Source organism: Pipistrellus hanaki, assembly GCF_964339955.1.
Source record: "Pipistrellus hanaki genome assembly, chromosome: 4".
In the NCBI taxonomy this organism is placed as follows: domain Eukaryota; kingdom Metazoa; phylum Chordata; class Mammalia; order Chiroptera; family Vespertilionidae; genus Pipistrellus; species Pipistrellus hanaki.
The window spans coordinates 100,549,203-100,564,909 of record NC_140506.1 but is presented as its reverse complement, the minus strand read 5'-3'; the positions used below and the strand labels follow the sequence as shown (position 1 = coordinate 100,564,909).

General features: G+C 51.6%; 1 protein-coding gene across 1 annotated transcript in view; it reads left to right on the top strand.

The window, feature by feature from the left end:
- POLR3E (RNA polymerase III subunit E) overlaps positions 1–9,608 on the top strand; it is a 31,241-nt gene extending 21,633 nt beyond the window's left edge. The window contains exons 14-21 of the mRNA XM_084882726.1: positions 1,603–1,684; positions 2,317–2,376; positions 2,444–2,601; positions 2,858–2,916; positions 3,232–3,752; positions 5,490–5,567; positions 7,885–8,010; positions 8,816–9,608. Coding sequence (XP_084738852.1) covers positions 1,603–1,684; positions 2,317–2,376; positions 2,444–2,601; positions 2,858–2,916; positions 3,232–3,752; positions 5,490–5,567; positions 7,885–8,010; positions 8,816–8,872 — 1,141 coding nt within the window. The 3' untranslated portion in view covers positions 8,873–9,608. The remainder of the gene's footprint in view (positions 1–1,602; positions 1,685–2,316; positions 2,377–2,443; positions 2,602–2,857; positions 2,917–3,231; positions 3,753–5,489; positions 5,568–7,884; positions 8,011–8,815) is intronic.
- The last annotated feature ends 6,099 nt before the right edge of the window (positions 9,609–15,707 follow it).

The following is a 15,707-nucleotide window of genomic DNA, read 5'->3' as shown; positions in this document are numbered from 1 at the left end:
GTGTTTACGGGAAGGTGGTGGGCACGGAGCTCCGCCTCCAGAATGGGCAGCAGCTGGTGGCCAGCTGGGACTGGGGGGTGGGGCAGAGGAGTGGCGGTGGTGCCGGTGGTGAGTGTCCTGAGCACAGGCCGTGTGCTGGGCGGGCTGTGCTGTGGACATGGTTCGCCTCGGCCTGAAGTTCTCTGGGCCTGGTGCCGGCCCTTCTCTCTGGGCCTGGTGCCGGCCCTTCTCTCTGGGCCTGGTGCCGGCCCTTCTCTCTGGGCCTGGTGCCGGCCCTTCTCTCTGGGCCTGGTGCCGGCCCTTCTCTCTGGGCCTGGTGCCGGCCCTTCTCTCTGGGCCTGGTGCTGGCCCTTCTCTCTGGGCCTGGTGCTGGCCCTTCTCTCTGGGCCTGGTGCTGGCCCTTCTCTCTGGGCCTGGTGCTGGCCCTTCTCTCTGGGCCTGGTGCTGGCCCTTCTCTCTGGGCCTGGTGCTGGCCCTTCTCTCTGGGCCTGGTGCTGGCCCTTCTCTCTGGGCCTGGTGCTGGCCCTTCTCTCTGGGCCTGGTGCTGGCCCTTCTCTCTGGGCCTGGTGCTGGCCTCCCCCTTGTGCTCAGGCCTGTCCAGGCCCCCGCCCTGCCCCCCACCCCCTCTGTCATGGTCTCCCTCAGGATTGCACGTGCTGTCCATTTGTTTTCCCAGAGCCTTGGGCTGGCCACGCCTGCCTCTGAGGCCTGGCCCCTTCGTGGCCACGCACCGATCCTGGGGCTGGGCAGTTGTGGCGCTGGGGGCTCAGGAAGGGTAGGAGGGCCCAGCCGGTTTGGCTCAGTGGTTAAAGCGCAAACCTGGGGCTGAAGGGTCTCAGATTTGATTCCAGTCAAGGACACGTGCCTTGGGTGCAGGCTCGATCCCGGCCCTGGTCGGAATGTGTTCTCTCTCTCCCTCCCCTTCTCCCCTCCACACTCTAAAAATCAGCGGGGAGCCGAGACCGGTTTGGCTCAGTGGATAGAGCGTCGGTCTGCGGACTGAAAGGGGGGGCAAAGGGGGGATGGGGTGTGTTGGAAAGAGGAAAGAGGCGGGGCTGGGCTCACACTGTGAGGCCAGGCAGGGACAGCGGCAGAGGGGCTGAGGATGGACTGACCGCCACCACTCTCTGGCAGTGGCATCCTGTACCCTCAATTCCGGTCAAGGGCATGTACGTTGGTTGCAGGCACATCCCCAGCAGGGGTGTGCAGGAGGCACCTGGTCGATGTTTCTCTCTCATCGACGTTTCTAGCTCTCTATCTCTCTTCCTTCCTCTCTGTGGAAAATCAATAAAATATATTTTAAAAATCAGCAGGGAAATACCCTCAGGTGCTCAGGTGAGGGAAGAGTAACAACAGCAGCAAAGACAAAAAAAAACCTAAAAGCTTTATTTCTCTTTGTTAATAAAGAGGGGTGGGTGGAAGAACTCGGGGTGGGGAGGGGAGGGGAGTGTGCTCACGAGCCAGGCTGGGGAAAGGGGGGCTAAGGGGGGATGGGGGGTGTTGGAAAGAGGAAGGAGGCGGGGCTGGGCTCGCACTGCGAGGCCGGGCAGGGACGGCGGCAGAGGGACTGCGGACGGACTGACCGCCACCACTCTCTGGCAGTGACATCCTGTACCCCAAGGACTCCTCCAGCCCGCACAGTGGTGTGCCCGCCGAGGTGCTCTGCCGGGGCCGAGACTTCGTGGTGAGTGCCGGGCTCTGGCGTCCCCTGGGAGGAGGGCGGGGCGGCACAGGGCTCCCAGCCCGGGGCCAGGGCAGCGCAGAGGCCAGGCCTGTGCGGGGCAGGGCCGGGCGGGGATCCAGGGCCTGCTTCACACAGACCTTTGAGTTCTCACCGAGGCTCACAAACCCGAGGCTTCTGGCCCGCGAGCTTCCTTTGGCTCAAGTGCTGTTCTTGAACTGTTACCTTGGTTGATTTTTGCAAATCAAAATTATATTACAGACCAGGTTTCCAGCTCCTGTGAATAATTAGTCTGTGGGACTGGCCCAGCCAAACAGCACCCACTGGGACAGGGCTGGGATTCCCGTGCACACGCACTGGCGGGTCCGTCTCGTGTGTCCCAGCTGGCTCTGGCGTTGGCAGCTCCGGAGCGTGGTCCTCTCCGTCCCCACCCGCCCTGCCTTACCCGGCCCTCGGCGAGGCACGGCTCTCGGCGGGCCGGGGCCCAGGGTGGGAGGTCCCGCTGCCTCTGAGGGGACGGCCTGGTCCTGTACGAAGGAGGAGGCGGGTGCAGAGCGCAAGTGACTGCCCACGGGCAGACCACACCCACGTGGCCCGGCCCTGGCTCCCGGGAACACGCTCTCTCCCGCCTGCAGATGTGGAAGTTCACGCAGAGCCGCTGGGTGGTGCGGAAGGAGGTGGCGGCGGTGACCAAAGTGAGTGACGCTCTCGGGGGGGAGGGCCGGGCGTGGGGGCGCCCGCCTCACCCTCGCCCGCCCCCAGCTCTGTGCAGAGGACGTGAAGGACTTCCTGGAGCACATGGCCGTGGTGAGGATCAACCGGGGCTGGGAGTTCGTCCTGCCGCACGACGGGGAGTTCATCCGGAAGCACCCCGACGTGGTGCAGCGGCAGCACATGCTGTGGATGGGCATCCAGGCCAAGTACGGCTCCCGGGCGGCGAGGGCTGGCCCCTCCCACTCGGTCACGCTGCCGACCCGGTCCCGGCAGAGGCCTGACACCTGCTCGTGGTGGGAGGGGGGAGGGCAGAGGGGCCTGGCCCGTAGGCGGCGCCCAGTGCTGCGGGCACACGGGTCTCCGGGCAGCAGGCTGCCCGGGTTGGGCGGTGAGATGACGGGGACGTGGTGTAAAGTGTTGACTCTTGTTTTCAGGTTAGAGAAAGTCTATAACCTGGTGAAGAGAGAAAGTCTATAACCTGGTGAAGGAAACCACGCCAAAGCAGCTGGACGGACAGCCAGGTGTGTGGGCGCCCTCACCTCGCACCGGGCTCGGGGCTGGGCCGGGACCGCTGGGCTTTCCCTCCCCACTGGCTCCGCCGCAGGCGGCTGCAGCCTCCACACCAGGCCCTGTGCTCAGGGCTGGCGAGGGCCCAGCCCCTGGCACCGCCCACTTTGCTCTCAGCACCAGCCCAGCCTGGGCCTCTGAGCGTGGGCAGCTGGCTCTGCCAGTTCATTCCCCCTCGTTGCTGGGGTAGCTCCGCCCTTGGTAAGGTGGCTGCAGTGTCCCGCCCCGTCGGGGGAGGGTTGTCCTCCTGAGCAGCCCTCTCCGCACAGGGCCTGCGGGGCTGCTGTCTGGGGAGCAGCGGGTCCAGGCGGCCAAGAGCAGGGCCCAGCAGAACCACGCGCTGCTGGAGCGGGAGCTGCAGCGGAGGAAGGAGCAGGCCGCGGGGTCTGCGGTGCCGCCCGGCGTGCAGATCAAGGAGGAGCCCCTGAGCGAGGAGGGCGAGGAGGAGGAGCCGGCCGTGGAGGAGGGCGAGCCCATGGACACCTCACCCGGCGGCGGCCTCCTCGGCCGGCTGACCAACGGGCTGCCCGCTGGGTGGGCTGCGGGCGGGGACGGCTTCAACGGGCACCCGCCCCCCAGCGGAGCCGGCGCCCCGGCGGCCCAGGAGCTGCGGGCCTTCGTGGAGGCCACCTTCCAGAGACAGTTCGTGCTCACGCTGAGCGAGCTCAAGCGCCTCTTCAACCTGCACCTGGCGAGCCTGCCCCCGGGCCACACGCTCTTCAGCGGCATCTCGGACCGCATGCTGCAGGACACGGTGCTGGCCGCCGGCTGCAAGCAGATTCTGGTGCCTGTGAGTGAGGGCCCGCACCGCGGGGGCGGCGGGGTAGAAAGGGGCCCGAGAGAGAAGTCCCGTCACTCCAGAGCGGCGTGGGGACCAGGGAAGACCACTGACCGGGGTTCAGTCTTGGCTCTCAGGTGGAGGTTGTGCGTGACTTTGGGCCAGCCAGCCTTGGGCTCTGCGCCCTCCTCTGAGGTGGGTGATGGTTCGCCTTGTGTCACAGGCCTCCGCCAGGGCCGAGGAGACGCGCCAACCTGGTTTCTGGCACCACACCCCCCCCCCCCCCCCACCCCTCCACACCTCCGCTCACCCCTGGCCGAGATGGGGATTTCTAGTGTCACTGGTCTTGCACCCGCAGAGAAGAGATGGTTTCAGAGAAGTGGGTGATCCTGTCAGGACAGGGGCCTGTGGGTGAGCCTGTGTCAGGACAGGCCCGTGGGTGAGCCTGTGTCAGGACAGGGGCCCAGCGGGTGAGCCTGTGTCAGGACGGGCCCAGGAGGTGACGGCTGGTTCTGAGCGTCGGCGGAGTGGCTCCAGCTCCCCAGTCCTCTCTGCTCCGGCTGGTGAGCTGGCTGTTCGGCCCGGCCTGCGCTGGAGGCCTCGCTGGGCGTGGGCTGCCCGCTGTGGCGCGGGAAGCAGGGAAGCTTGCTGGCCCTTATCCCCTCAGGCTCTGCCCCGGCCTGGCAGCAGGCGGGGGAGGTGGGTGGCACAGCCTGTGTTAACAGGGAGCATGGGTGTCTGCGTCCCCGGCCGGAGCCTGCAGCCGTGCGTCTGCAGCTAAGGCCCAGCTCTGTGTCTGAGAACAGACGGGCAAGAGGCCCTGGTGCCAGGCTGGGAGGCCGTCCGGGGGAGCTGGCCCTCGTGGCAGGGAGCCTCTGGGGTAAGTCTGGTACCGAAGGCCCCGCCCTCTTCGGAGCCTCCCCCTGTCAGCTGCAGGCTCACCTTCTCTGAGCTGCGCCCGGCTGTCCTGGTGCTGGAGTGGACAGGAGGAGGGACACGGAGTGGCCTCTCCTCTCCTCCCCCAGGGCCTGCTCTCGCCTGCTTCCTCCCGGGAGGCCGGTGTCTGACACTGCGGCCTTCTCTGCAGTCACCCTCCTCCTGTGACGCCGACGCGGGCCCGGGTCACAGTCACGGCCGAGCTGGAGGAGGCCCAGGCCTGCAGCCCCGCGGCTTCACAGGCAGCCGAGGCCCCGGGAGGGCGGTGGGCGCACAGCCTGGCCGTGCGCCCAGGGCAGTGAGGAAGCCTCTGGCTGCTTTTCCTCGGGAGAGGGAGCGTGGCCCCTCCCTGCCTCCGGGCCTGGCGGCCCAGTGAGCGGATTCACAGCCGCCTGGGCTTTCCAGGGTGGTGCCAGCTGTGCCGGTGCCACCTTCCCGCCTCCCTTCTCCAGGCACCGAGCCGGGGCCGCCTCTGGGCCCACCCAGCACAGCGGCGTGGGCTGCTTGGGAGGCAGACAGGGCCTTCAGCCCCCGCGCACAGCCTGTGGAGGGACTGCAAGGAGGCGTGTGCCAGGGAGCTGGGGGGGCGGGGGGGCGTCTCCGGACACGTCTGAGGGCTGGTGTTCAGGGAAGGACAAGGCTGATGGGAAAGCAGAGTGAGCGGATGCCAGGCTCGTGGGAAAAGACGCTTCCCGCCAATGCAGAGCCCCCCACGGTCCTGGTGGGGTGGCTGGCCCCTCCCCGAGAGCCAGGCTGGTGCCAGCGGGAGGGGCCGCGGTGAAGACAAACACCACTCACACCGGGCCTCGTCAGTTTCCCCCGCAGACGGCCGCCTCCCCGGATGAGCAGAAGGTGTTCGCCCTCTGGGAGTCCGGAGACATGAGCGATCAGGTGAGGCACCTGGCTGCTGAGCCTCCAGCCGGTTTCCCAGCCCTTCCCGACCCTGACGGCCTGGCACTGTCACACCGGCCGCGGTGCCCGTGGTGTGAGCCCCCGTCGGCTCCCAGGGCAATCCGTGGGCCAGCTGCGGGGAGTAGCCTGGAAGAGGCTCGCCGGGAGCGGCCGGTCCTGGTGCGTGCAGGCTCCACGGCTCTCCGAGGGTCTGACCCCGTCGCTGGGCCTCCGGCGGCAGCCCTCACAAGGAGGCCTCTCAGTCTTGGGCGCTGGGTTTCTAAGAGAAACTGTCCTTTTCCTCTCGTCACCCCTGCAGTCACGGGGGTCCGTGAGCAGACAGGAGTTAGAACAGGAAGCTGTCTGCCGTCGTGGACCTGACCTTCCCACGTACTGGCCCGCCTTTGAGGTTAGGGCTGCATGGCTCACACCACGGGTGTCGGAAGGGAGAGAGCAAGAGCCCCCGCTGGGTTCTTGGCTCCTTCTGCCTCGTGGCGGGGGGCTGGCTGGCAGCAGGATATAAAATGGGGGCTCTGATGGGCCGTGGTTGGGGAGCAGCCCTCTGTGCTTTGGCCAGAATAGGTAGGAGGTCTCTGAGCTCATTACTCCTGGAATACTCTGATAGCTTAAAGTAGTAAGTGTGCATTTTAACATCCAGTGAGACTGGCAGCTTTATGGTGTGCCGGACCCGCCTTGGAGCCACCCCTCGACTCCCGGCAAACGCGTGTAGTTAACGCAGGGGCTCCGCTTCTCTAAGGCAGAGGAGCGCCCACAGCGCCGGAGACTGCTGACCGTGGCTGGACGTGCCTGCCCCGGCCGTGCCCGCGCTTCAGCTCCGTGGCTGCCAGTGTGCTATTGTGGAGCCAGATGCCAGCATTAGGCTGACTGTCTTCCTTCTTTTAAATTTTTTTATTAAATTATTATCTGTGTACATATCTTACCATTGTCCCCCCCTCCCTCTCATACATGCCCTCCCTCCCCAGAGTTTTGTGTCCATTGGTTGTATTTATATGCATGTTTACAAGTCCTTTGGTTGATCTCTTATCTCCCCCAGATCTCCCTCCCCTCCCCGCTGTAATTTGACAGTCTACTTGTTGCTTTACTGTCTCTATATCTATCTTTTGGTTCATCAGTTTATATTGTTCTTGATTATCCATAAATGAGTGAGGTCATGTGGTGTTTCTCTTTCCTTGACTGGCTTATTTCACTCAGTATGATGTTCTCCAATTCCATCCAGGTTGCTGCAAATGATGAGAATTCCTTTTTTATGGCAGCATAGTATTCCATTGTGTAGATGTACCATAGTTTTTTGATCCCATCCTCTACTGACGGGCACCTAGGCTGTTTCCAAATCCTAGCTGTTGTAAATTGTGCTGCTATTGTCTTCCTTCTTACGCTACTTCCTGTTTTCAATTGCCTGGTTCCTAAACACGTTACCAACCGTGATAACCGTGTTGTGTGATTCCCAACAGGATGGCTCACGGAGTCTCGTGTCTTCCTCTCAATTCATTTTGGCTTCCCAGGGATGGGGAGTTGGCTGTTCTTTCAAGTAGAGTTGTCTGTCTGGGGCTGGAATGTTGGAGGGCAAATCATTTTCCCTCTGAATATGAGACATTTCCCATTGCTCCAGCTTTCACAGCTGTTCCATGAGTCCCACTTCCTCTTCTATCTGTCTGGTTTTTATTTTGGGGTGCAATGCTTTTGGGGCATCTGTTTCCTAGGTGCCATGTCATGTCAGTGCCAGCACTTTCAGCACATGCTCCTCGCCCCTTCTCTGGCTTCATGGACTTTGTTTTTATTTATTTTTATTTTTTTTAAATATATTTTATTGATTTTTTTACAGAGAGGAAGAGAGGGGGATAGAGAGCTAGAAACGTCGATGAGAGAGAAACATCGACCAGCTGCCTCTTGCACACCCCCTACCGGGGATGTGCCCACAACCAAGGTACATGCCCTTGACCGGAATCGAACCCGGGACCTTTCAGTCCACAGACCGACGCACTACCACTGAGCCAAACCGGTTTTGGCTGGCTTCATGGACTTTGAATGGCGCTGTCCCCTGCCCAGTCAGCTCTCATGTTTGTTCTGCATCAGGGTGTCTGAACGGCGGCGTTGCACTGCCACCTTTCCCCGCTCTGCTGGGCGCATCCCTCTGCTCGGAGTCTTCCTTTGCTGGGGTCTGAGCTGTGAGAACCAGTGGCCAAACGTGTTCATCGTTCCCCAGAGTCTGTGAGCAAGGACTCTGCTCAGAGACCGGTTCGGGATGCTTCTCTTTTCATCGATTGCTTTCCATAGTAACATGTTTTTGCTATTAAAGCACCGACAGGTTTTGCTTGAAATTTTCTCCAAAAATTACCGGGTGCGTCGGAACATGATCCAGTCTCGGCTGACGCAGGAGTGCGGCGAAGATCTCAGCAAGCAGGAGGTGGATAAAGTGCTGAAGGTGAGCCTGTGTGTGTGACAAGTCCAGAGGCGGCTGCTCTGGCCTGAGCGTCAGCGCGAGGGTGCCAGGCTCCTCCTCGTGGTAGATGGAGGCGGGCTCTAGTCGGCTGCTTCCTGCCACTCGGTGGACGTTAGATCAGGTCTTTGGCAACAGATAAATGATGGACATTGGTGTGGTCTGTGCTGAAGGACTAAACTGAGTGAGGTACAGGCTCCACCTTCACCCTTCAGAGTCCTAACCCCCCCCCCATGTCGTCCCGTGTCCCCCCCCCCCCCCCCCCTCGCCTGGTATCTCTTGCATGACTCTGTCCATAGCCACGTACCAACTCCTGCATATTAACGCTCAGGAGAACCTGTTGGACTTGTCCGGTGGCTGAGAGTACTTGAGTGTACTGCTGCCTATATGCTTTTATGAACTGACTGCTCCAAATACCGTATTTGCAGATACATTGAAACACAGAAAGTTGGTGACGGTTACCTTATGTTCTTTTATCTATCGATATTATCGTAAACATCCACGGCTGTACATATAGTGACACTATTTGGGAAGCACCTTTGTTCTGGTCAGCTATTCAGCTTTTCTATTTTGTGTTTATAAAGCAGATTAAGTTTCTCCCTCTTAAGACCCCTGTGAGCAAAAAAGGGGGTCAGGGACTGAGGCCCAAACACTGAAGGGACAGATCAGGCAGGTCTTGATTTTCCATTTGTTCTATTAATTCGAGTCAAGTTGTGAAATTCTGCCCAGAATCATCGAGCGGCTACCTTTCCTGCTGATGCCTGCCCTTAACACGTTTCTCTCTCCATAGGATTGCTGTGTAAGCTATGGTGGCATGTGGTACCTTAAAGGGACAGTACAATCTTGACAGTTACCACAAACCGCCACGTCAGTGAATCTCAGCCCCAGGAAGGACAGCAGGCCAGCAGAGGTGGAAGGAGAGTCTCAGTTGCTTTAGAAGACACAGAGCAGGAGGGACCACCATCCGGAGCCTATGGCATTGCACTGTCCGGGGACAGCGGAGACTGCATTCAGCCAGTGCTAGGATTACCTTCAGTTGCATTGCTCCCAGAAGAGACCATCAGAACCTTCTTTGCAGTACAATTTGAAAATCCTGGTTTATTTTGGTTATTTGGTTTCATTCTCATAACAGAGTGTATTCTGACATGGGCAGGATGATGAAAATCATGGTTTAATATTCTACTTTTCAAACTTAATGCCAACAAGGTCTAAGTTATGTTTACAAGATTAAAAAAACCCTCTCAAGGTTATTAATAATTTAAAACACCTAGAAGCCAATATGTAGTCTTTGATGATCTATCTGCTAAGACTTTTGCCAATTTAATCCAACAAACCAAATTGAATTGTTTTACTGTCGGGTTTCTATGGCCACTTTACCTTGTAAAACAACCCACTTTATGTAGCAGTCTCAACTGTTTACATGAACCGTAGCAAAAACTAGAATCAAATCCTTCTATTAATGTTTGCATAAGGATGCAGACAAAATCAGGTAAGTATGGAACAATGTATAGTGAGGTTATCACACTTTGATGTAAAAAATCTCTATTTTGTGTATTTTTAAATAAATGTTCACACTAACCTGGCATCGCAGTGGGTGCTGCTGCCCTCAGCTGGCTACAGGAAGACGGTGCTGTCTGCGGAGCCTCGTGTGCCAAGTCGGCAAGTGGGCGGGACTCCTGAGAGCAGCACTGCCCAGCACATTTGGAGAACTGACATGGACATAGTAAAAAGAAACCGATTCAACTTACTATTTATTTAGCCCAATACAACGGAAACATGAACATGTAATAAAAAATTCACATTTTCTAGTATTAAGTTTTCAAAATCTGGTGTGTTACACATACAACATTCTCAAATTGAAAGAGCCACAAAGTGCTAGGTTTAGGGTAGGGTTAGGGTTCCGGGAGGGGTTATGGTGTATTACAATTTGGAATTCACAATGAATGAGTTGCAGTCACTGGACAAATGGAGTGAGTGTAACAATGAGAATTCAAAACTACAGACTAGAAAAATATATAGAAACGTGCTTCATACACTAGGAATACACGTTCAAATAGATTTAATATCTGAACAACACAATGTTGTCACGGGGAAAACGTGTTGAACTCAGTGTGGTACTGTTTACATTTATTTTTCCCATCAAAATGAGTTGGTGTTTTTTGGGGGGGAAAAAGTTGGTGAAACATTCAACAATTCGTTTTCACAGAGCTATATAACAGTATGAAAGTATTTAAAGCACTAAGAAATGAAAACGGTAGCTAGGCTTGTGTTCAAAGTAGTAATAATGTTCCTCACAAAGCGCTTATGATACCTGCATTAAAATGTAAAAACTCTGAGCTCAAAATAACAGACCACGGGAATGTATGTGTAAGAGTGTTCTACAATATTGGGAATTCGTTTTAGAACCTTAACATCTCTAATGGATGTTGAAATATTGAGAATTTGCATCCCAAGCCCTGGGAAAGGCAGGATCGCCTTTCAAAGGGTAATGGTTATTTGAAGTGCTGGTATATATGTAAAAACACTGCTTAACACTTGGAATTCACAATGAATGAGCTTGAGACACTTGTAGAAGGTGAATAAACTCCGGAAACTCACAAACATAAGCTAGGTTAATGTCTAAGAACGTGCTTGAAACATTAGGAATACATAAAGAACTATCTTATCTGTAACACATTGTTTAATAACAGGGAAATCATGTTAAAAAATCAGAGAACCGAGGTGGATACTGGTTACATTTATACTTCAATGCCAATGAGTTAGCATTTTTTAAATTTTTATTTTTTTTTATTCTTTATTGAATCAAGTATCACATATTTGTCCTCAAATCCCAATTTTAATCCCCACCCCCTCCCACTCATGCCCTCTCCCCCCTATTGTCCCTGACCACTGGTTAGGCTCATATGTGTGCACATAAGTTCTTTGGTTGATCTCCCTTTTCTCCCCACTCTCCCTTTGAGGTCCAGCAGTCTGACCCATGGCTCCTTATCTCTGGGTCTGTTCTTGTTCCTCAGGCTATGTTGTTCACCATTTCCCCTAGATGAGTGAGATCATGTCCTACTGGAACTATAAGAATAAAAAATGAGACAAGCAATAATCGTTATGCTGAAAAGCATATGAATCAGTCTGTAGTGAGCTGCTTTCTTGGCCACCAGTTCTTTTGAGACCCAATTTCAATGTCAAACAGTTCCTTATGTGTACATGTCAGCAATGATATTTCAGTTCTGGATGGTGGGCAAATGATGGTAATGCAGGTCCAACACTCTGGTTTGGTCCTGGGCAACCTGCAGTGATACAGCTGCTGACTGCTAGTATGGCAAGGTGTCATCAGCGGCTTCCATCTCTGGACTGCTTTTCTTCTGTCTTCATGGCTGGAGTAGTCCTGTCAATTCCTCTGTTGCCAGAATCCACATGGTCTCTGAAATGTACAAACATATCTTCGACCAAAAGCTAATAAAGGAATATTTTCTATAAATTTGACTTGGGATCCTTTTTCATTTTTTGTCCAAATGATTTCCTCTGACTTGTTTTGACACCATGTGTGTTTTTCATGGGTGTCTTGCTGATAGCATGACAATTTTCTAAAGTACAAATTTTCTAGATGTAATTTGCTTTGAGAATATTTTTCCTTACATGATATTCTACTTTCCCCCTTTTTGATTTAAATATTAGGAGGCTTTTGAAAATTTTATTATGTAGCTTTGATAGCTTTTAAATTTTAATTTTTTGCACTATAATATGACTGCTTTAGGTTCATTTCCTGTTGTGAAATTTTATCCTGAGATGAACTACCAATTAAAATTTTAGTTAACACTTTAGGATCAGCTTTTTGTTAAGTGCAATTAGTTTTTCTAGGATATTTGCTTATTTCAATTAGCCAATTTAAATTAGCCTGAAAACTTGTCTATTTTACTGTCAAATTTATCACTCTAAAACAATGTTATTTTACTGTGTAAATATTAGGGGAAAGGATTATTTGCCTTCTTGAGTAGGCCTGAGCATTCCTGGTGGTAGGCTGGATTTAGAGATTAAAAACCCACTTCCCCACACCATGGGTGCAAGACCTCTGAAACAAGTCCTGTTGTAGTGCAAGGGCAGCTGCTGTCAGCCAAGTCTCTGTCTGTTACCCGGGTCTGATTTGAGCTGGGCATGGGGGCAGGAGACTCCCTCAGCAGGGCTGAGGTTTCAGGCCCTGCAAAGTTTTGGGGGTGAGGGTCTGTGCCCCACCTCAGTTGACTCACAAGTTCTCTCCTGATGGCCCCTCTTTGACTGCCTGTCATAGGTAGTTCTTTCCCGTCTCTGGCTAACCAGCCATCCTCTGGGGCCAAACAGGGTGATATGAGGTTCAGTTCTGTCTCCTTGGTATCCTATGCCTCCGTTGCCTCCACCCAGCTCCTGTCTTAGGATTCCCATGCCTGCTGGCGGGTCCCCAGCACTGATCACATATCTTGGGGAAGCCAGGTTTCTTCTCCAGGGAGTGCCCAGCCCGCCCCACTGGGTGAGAGACAGATCCATGGTATCAGTCATCACAAGGCTCCAATCTTGACATGAACAGAAAGCTCAGGCAGCAGCTGTGGGCAATTCTATTGTGAGAAGAGGGTCACTCTTGGCCAAAAGAGTAAGAGGGGCCAATATAGAATGCTCAGGTGCCTTTCTAGGAGACCCTCTGCACAATGGAAGGGAATAAATCCTTTCATTGTTTTTATTTTATTATTTATTTATTTATTTATTTATTTTTTAAATTTATATTTTATTTGATATAAATATTTAGAAAATATGAAAGGCCATACAGTGGAAACTTGCTCTCTTGCATCTGTCCCATGTCTGCCCAGTCTTTACCTCTCCAAACAGGTAATCGCTGTTGTGGATTTCCTGTGTATCTTTCTCCAGTATTTTTATTTTATTTTTTTATTTACTTTAAAAAAATTTATTTTTATTTTTTATTTTTTTTAATATATTTTATTGATTTTTTTTGCCCCCCTCCCTCCCTCACAAACATCCCCTCCCTCCCCAGAGTTTTGTGTCCATTGGTTGTACTTATATGCATGTATAAAAGTCCTTCGGTTGATCTATTATCTCCCCCAGATCTTCCTCCCCTCCCTGCTGTAATTTGACAGTCTACTTGTTGATATACTGTCTCTATATCTATCTTTTGGTTCATCAGTTTATAATGTTCTTTATTCATAAATGAGCGAGGTCATGTGTTTCTCTTTCATTGACTGGCTTATTTCACTCAGCATGATGTTTTCCAATTCCATCCAGGTTGCTGCAAATGATGAGAATTCCTTCTTTTTTATGGCAGCATAGTATTCCACTGTGTAGATGTACCATAGTTTTTGGATCCAATCATCTGCTGACGGACACTTAGGCTGTTTCCAAATTCTGGCTATTGTAGATTGTGCTGCTATAAACATAGGGGTGCATATATCCTTTCTGATTGGTGTTTCTAGTTTCTTGGGATATATTCCTAGAAGTGGGATTACTGGGTCAAATGGGAGTTCCATTTTCAGTTTTTTGAGGAAACTCCACACTGTTCTCCACAGTGGTTGCACCAGTCAGCATTCCCACCAGCAGTGCACGAGGGTTCCTTTTTCTCCACAACCTCGCCAACACTTGTCGTTTGTTGATTTGTTGATGTTGGCCATTCTGAGAGGTGTGAGATGGTACCACATTGTTGTTTTGATTTGCATCTCTCGGAAAATTAGTGACTTTGAGCATGTTTTCATGTGCCTTTTGGCCTTCCTTCTGTCTTCTTTTGAAAATGTTCTATTTAGGTCCATTGCCCATTTTTTAATTGGATCATTCATCTTCCTTTTATTAAGTTGTATAAGCTGTTTGTAGATGTTGGAGATTAAACCTTTATCAGTGGTATCATTTGCAAATATGTTCTCCCACACTGTGGGCTTTCTTGTTGTTTTGTTGATGGTTTCTTTTGCTGTAAAAAAGCTTTTTATTTTGATGTAGTCCCATTTGTTTATTTTCTCTTTAGCTTCCATTGCCCTAGGGGTAGTATCAGTGAAGAAGTTCTTTTGGCATACGTCTGAGATTTTGCTGCCTGTGGATGCTTCTAGTATTTTTATGGTTTCCCGTCTGATGTTTAAGTCCTGTATCCATTTTGAGTTTATTTTTGTGAATGGTGTAAGTTGGTGATCTAGTTTCATTCTTTTGCATGTGTCTGTCCAATTTTCCCAACACCATTTATTGAAGAAACTGTCTTGACCCCATTGTATATTCGTGCCTCCTTTGTCAAATATTAATTGAGCATAGTGATTTGGGTTGATATCTGGGTTCTCGATTCGATTCCATTGATCTATATGTCTGTTCTTGTGCCAGTACCAGGCTGTTTTGAGAACAGTGGCTTTGTAATATAGTTTGAAGTCTGGTATTGAGATCCCTCCTACTTTACTCTTCTTTCTCAGGATTGCTGTGGCTATTCGGGGTCTTTTATTGTTCCAAATGAACTTTTGGAGAGTTCTTTCTAGGTCGGTGAAATATGTCGTTGGTATTTTAATGGGGAGTGCATTGAACCTATAGATTGCTTTAGGAAGTATGGACATTTTGATGATGTTGATCCTACCAATCCATGAACATGGTATGTTCTTCCATCTCCTTCCATCTTCCTCTATCTCTTTTTTCAGTCTCGTGTAGTTTTCCACATATAGGTCCTTTACTTCCTTAGTTAAATTTATTCCTAGGTATCTTAATTTTTTTGGTGCGATGGTAAATGGGATTCCTTTTTTAGTCTCTGTTTCTGCAGTTTCTCTGTTGGTGTATAGAAAAGCCATGGATTTCTTGGCATTAATTTTGTATCCTGCTACATTGCCAAATTCATTTATTAAGTCAATTAGTTTTTTAATGGAGTCCTTTGGGTTTTTTATGTACAATATCATGTCATCTGCAAATAAGAATAATTTTACTTCTTCTTTTCCAATTTGGATGCCTTTTATTTCCTCCTCTTGTCTAATTGCAATGGCTAGTACTTCCAGTACTATGTCAAACAGGAGTGGCGAGAGTGGGCATCCCTGTCTTGTTCCTGTTCTTAGAGGGAATGGTTTTATTTTTTGCCCATTGAGTATAATGTTGGCTGTGGGTTTATCATATATAGCTTTTATTATGTTGAGGTATGATCCTTGTACTCCCACCTTGTTAAGAGTTTTTATCAGAAAAGGGTGTTGGGTTTTATTGAATGCTTTTTCTGCATCAATTGATATGACTATATGATTTTTATCTTTCAATTTGTTTATGTGATGTATCACGTTTATTGATTTGCGGATATTGTACCATCCTTGCATTCCTGGAATAAATCCTACTTGGTCGTGGTGTATAATCTTTGTGATGTTCTTCTGGAGCTGATTTGCTAGAATTTTGTTAAGGATTTTGGCATCTATGTTCATGAGGGATATTGGCCTGTATTTCTCTTTCATTGAGTTGTCTTTATCTGGTTTTGGTATTAGGGTGATGCTGGCTTCATAGAAGGAATTTGGAAGTGTTCCTTCCTCTTGGATTTTTTGGAATAGTCTGAGGAGGATAGTTTTTAGTTCTTCCTTGAATGTTTGGTAAAACTCTCCTGTGAAGCCATCTGGGCTTTTGTTTGCTGGAAGCTTTTTCATGACTATTTCAATTTCTTTCCAAGTCACTGGTTTATTGAGATTTTTAGATTCTTCCTGATTGAGTTTTGGAAG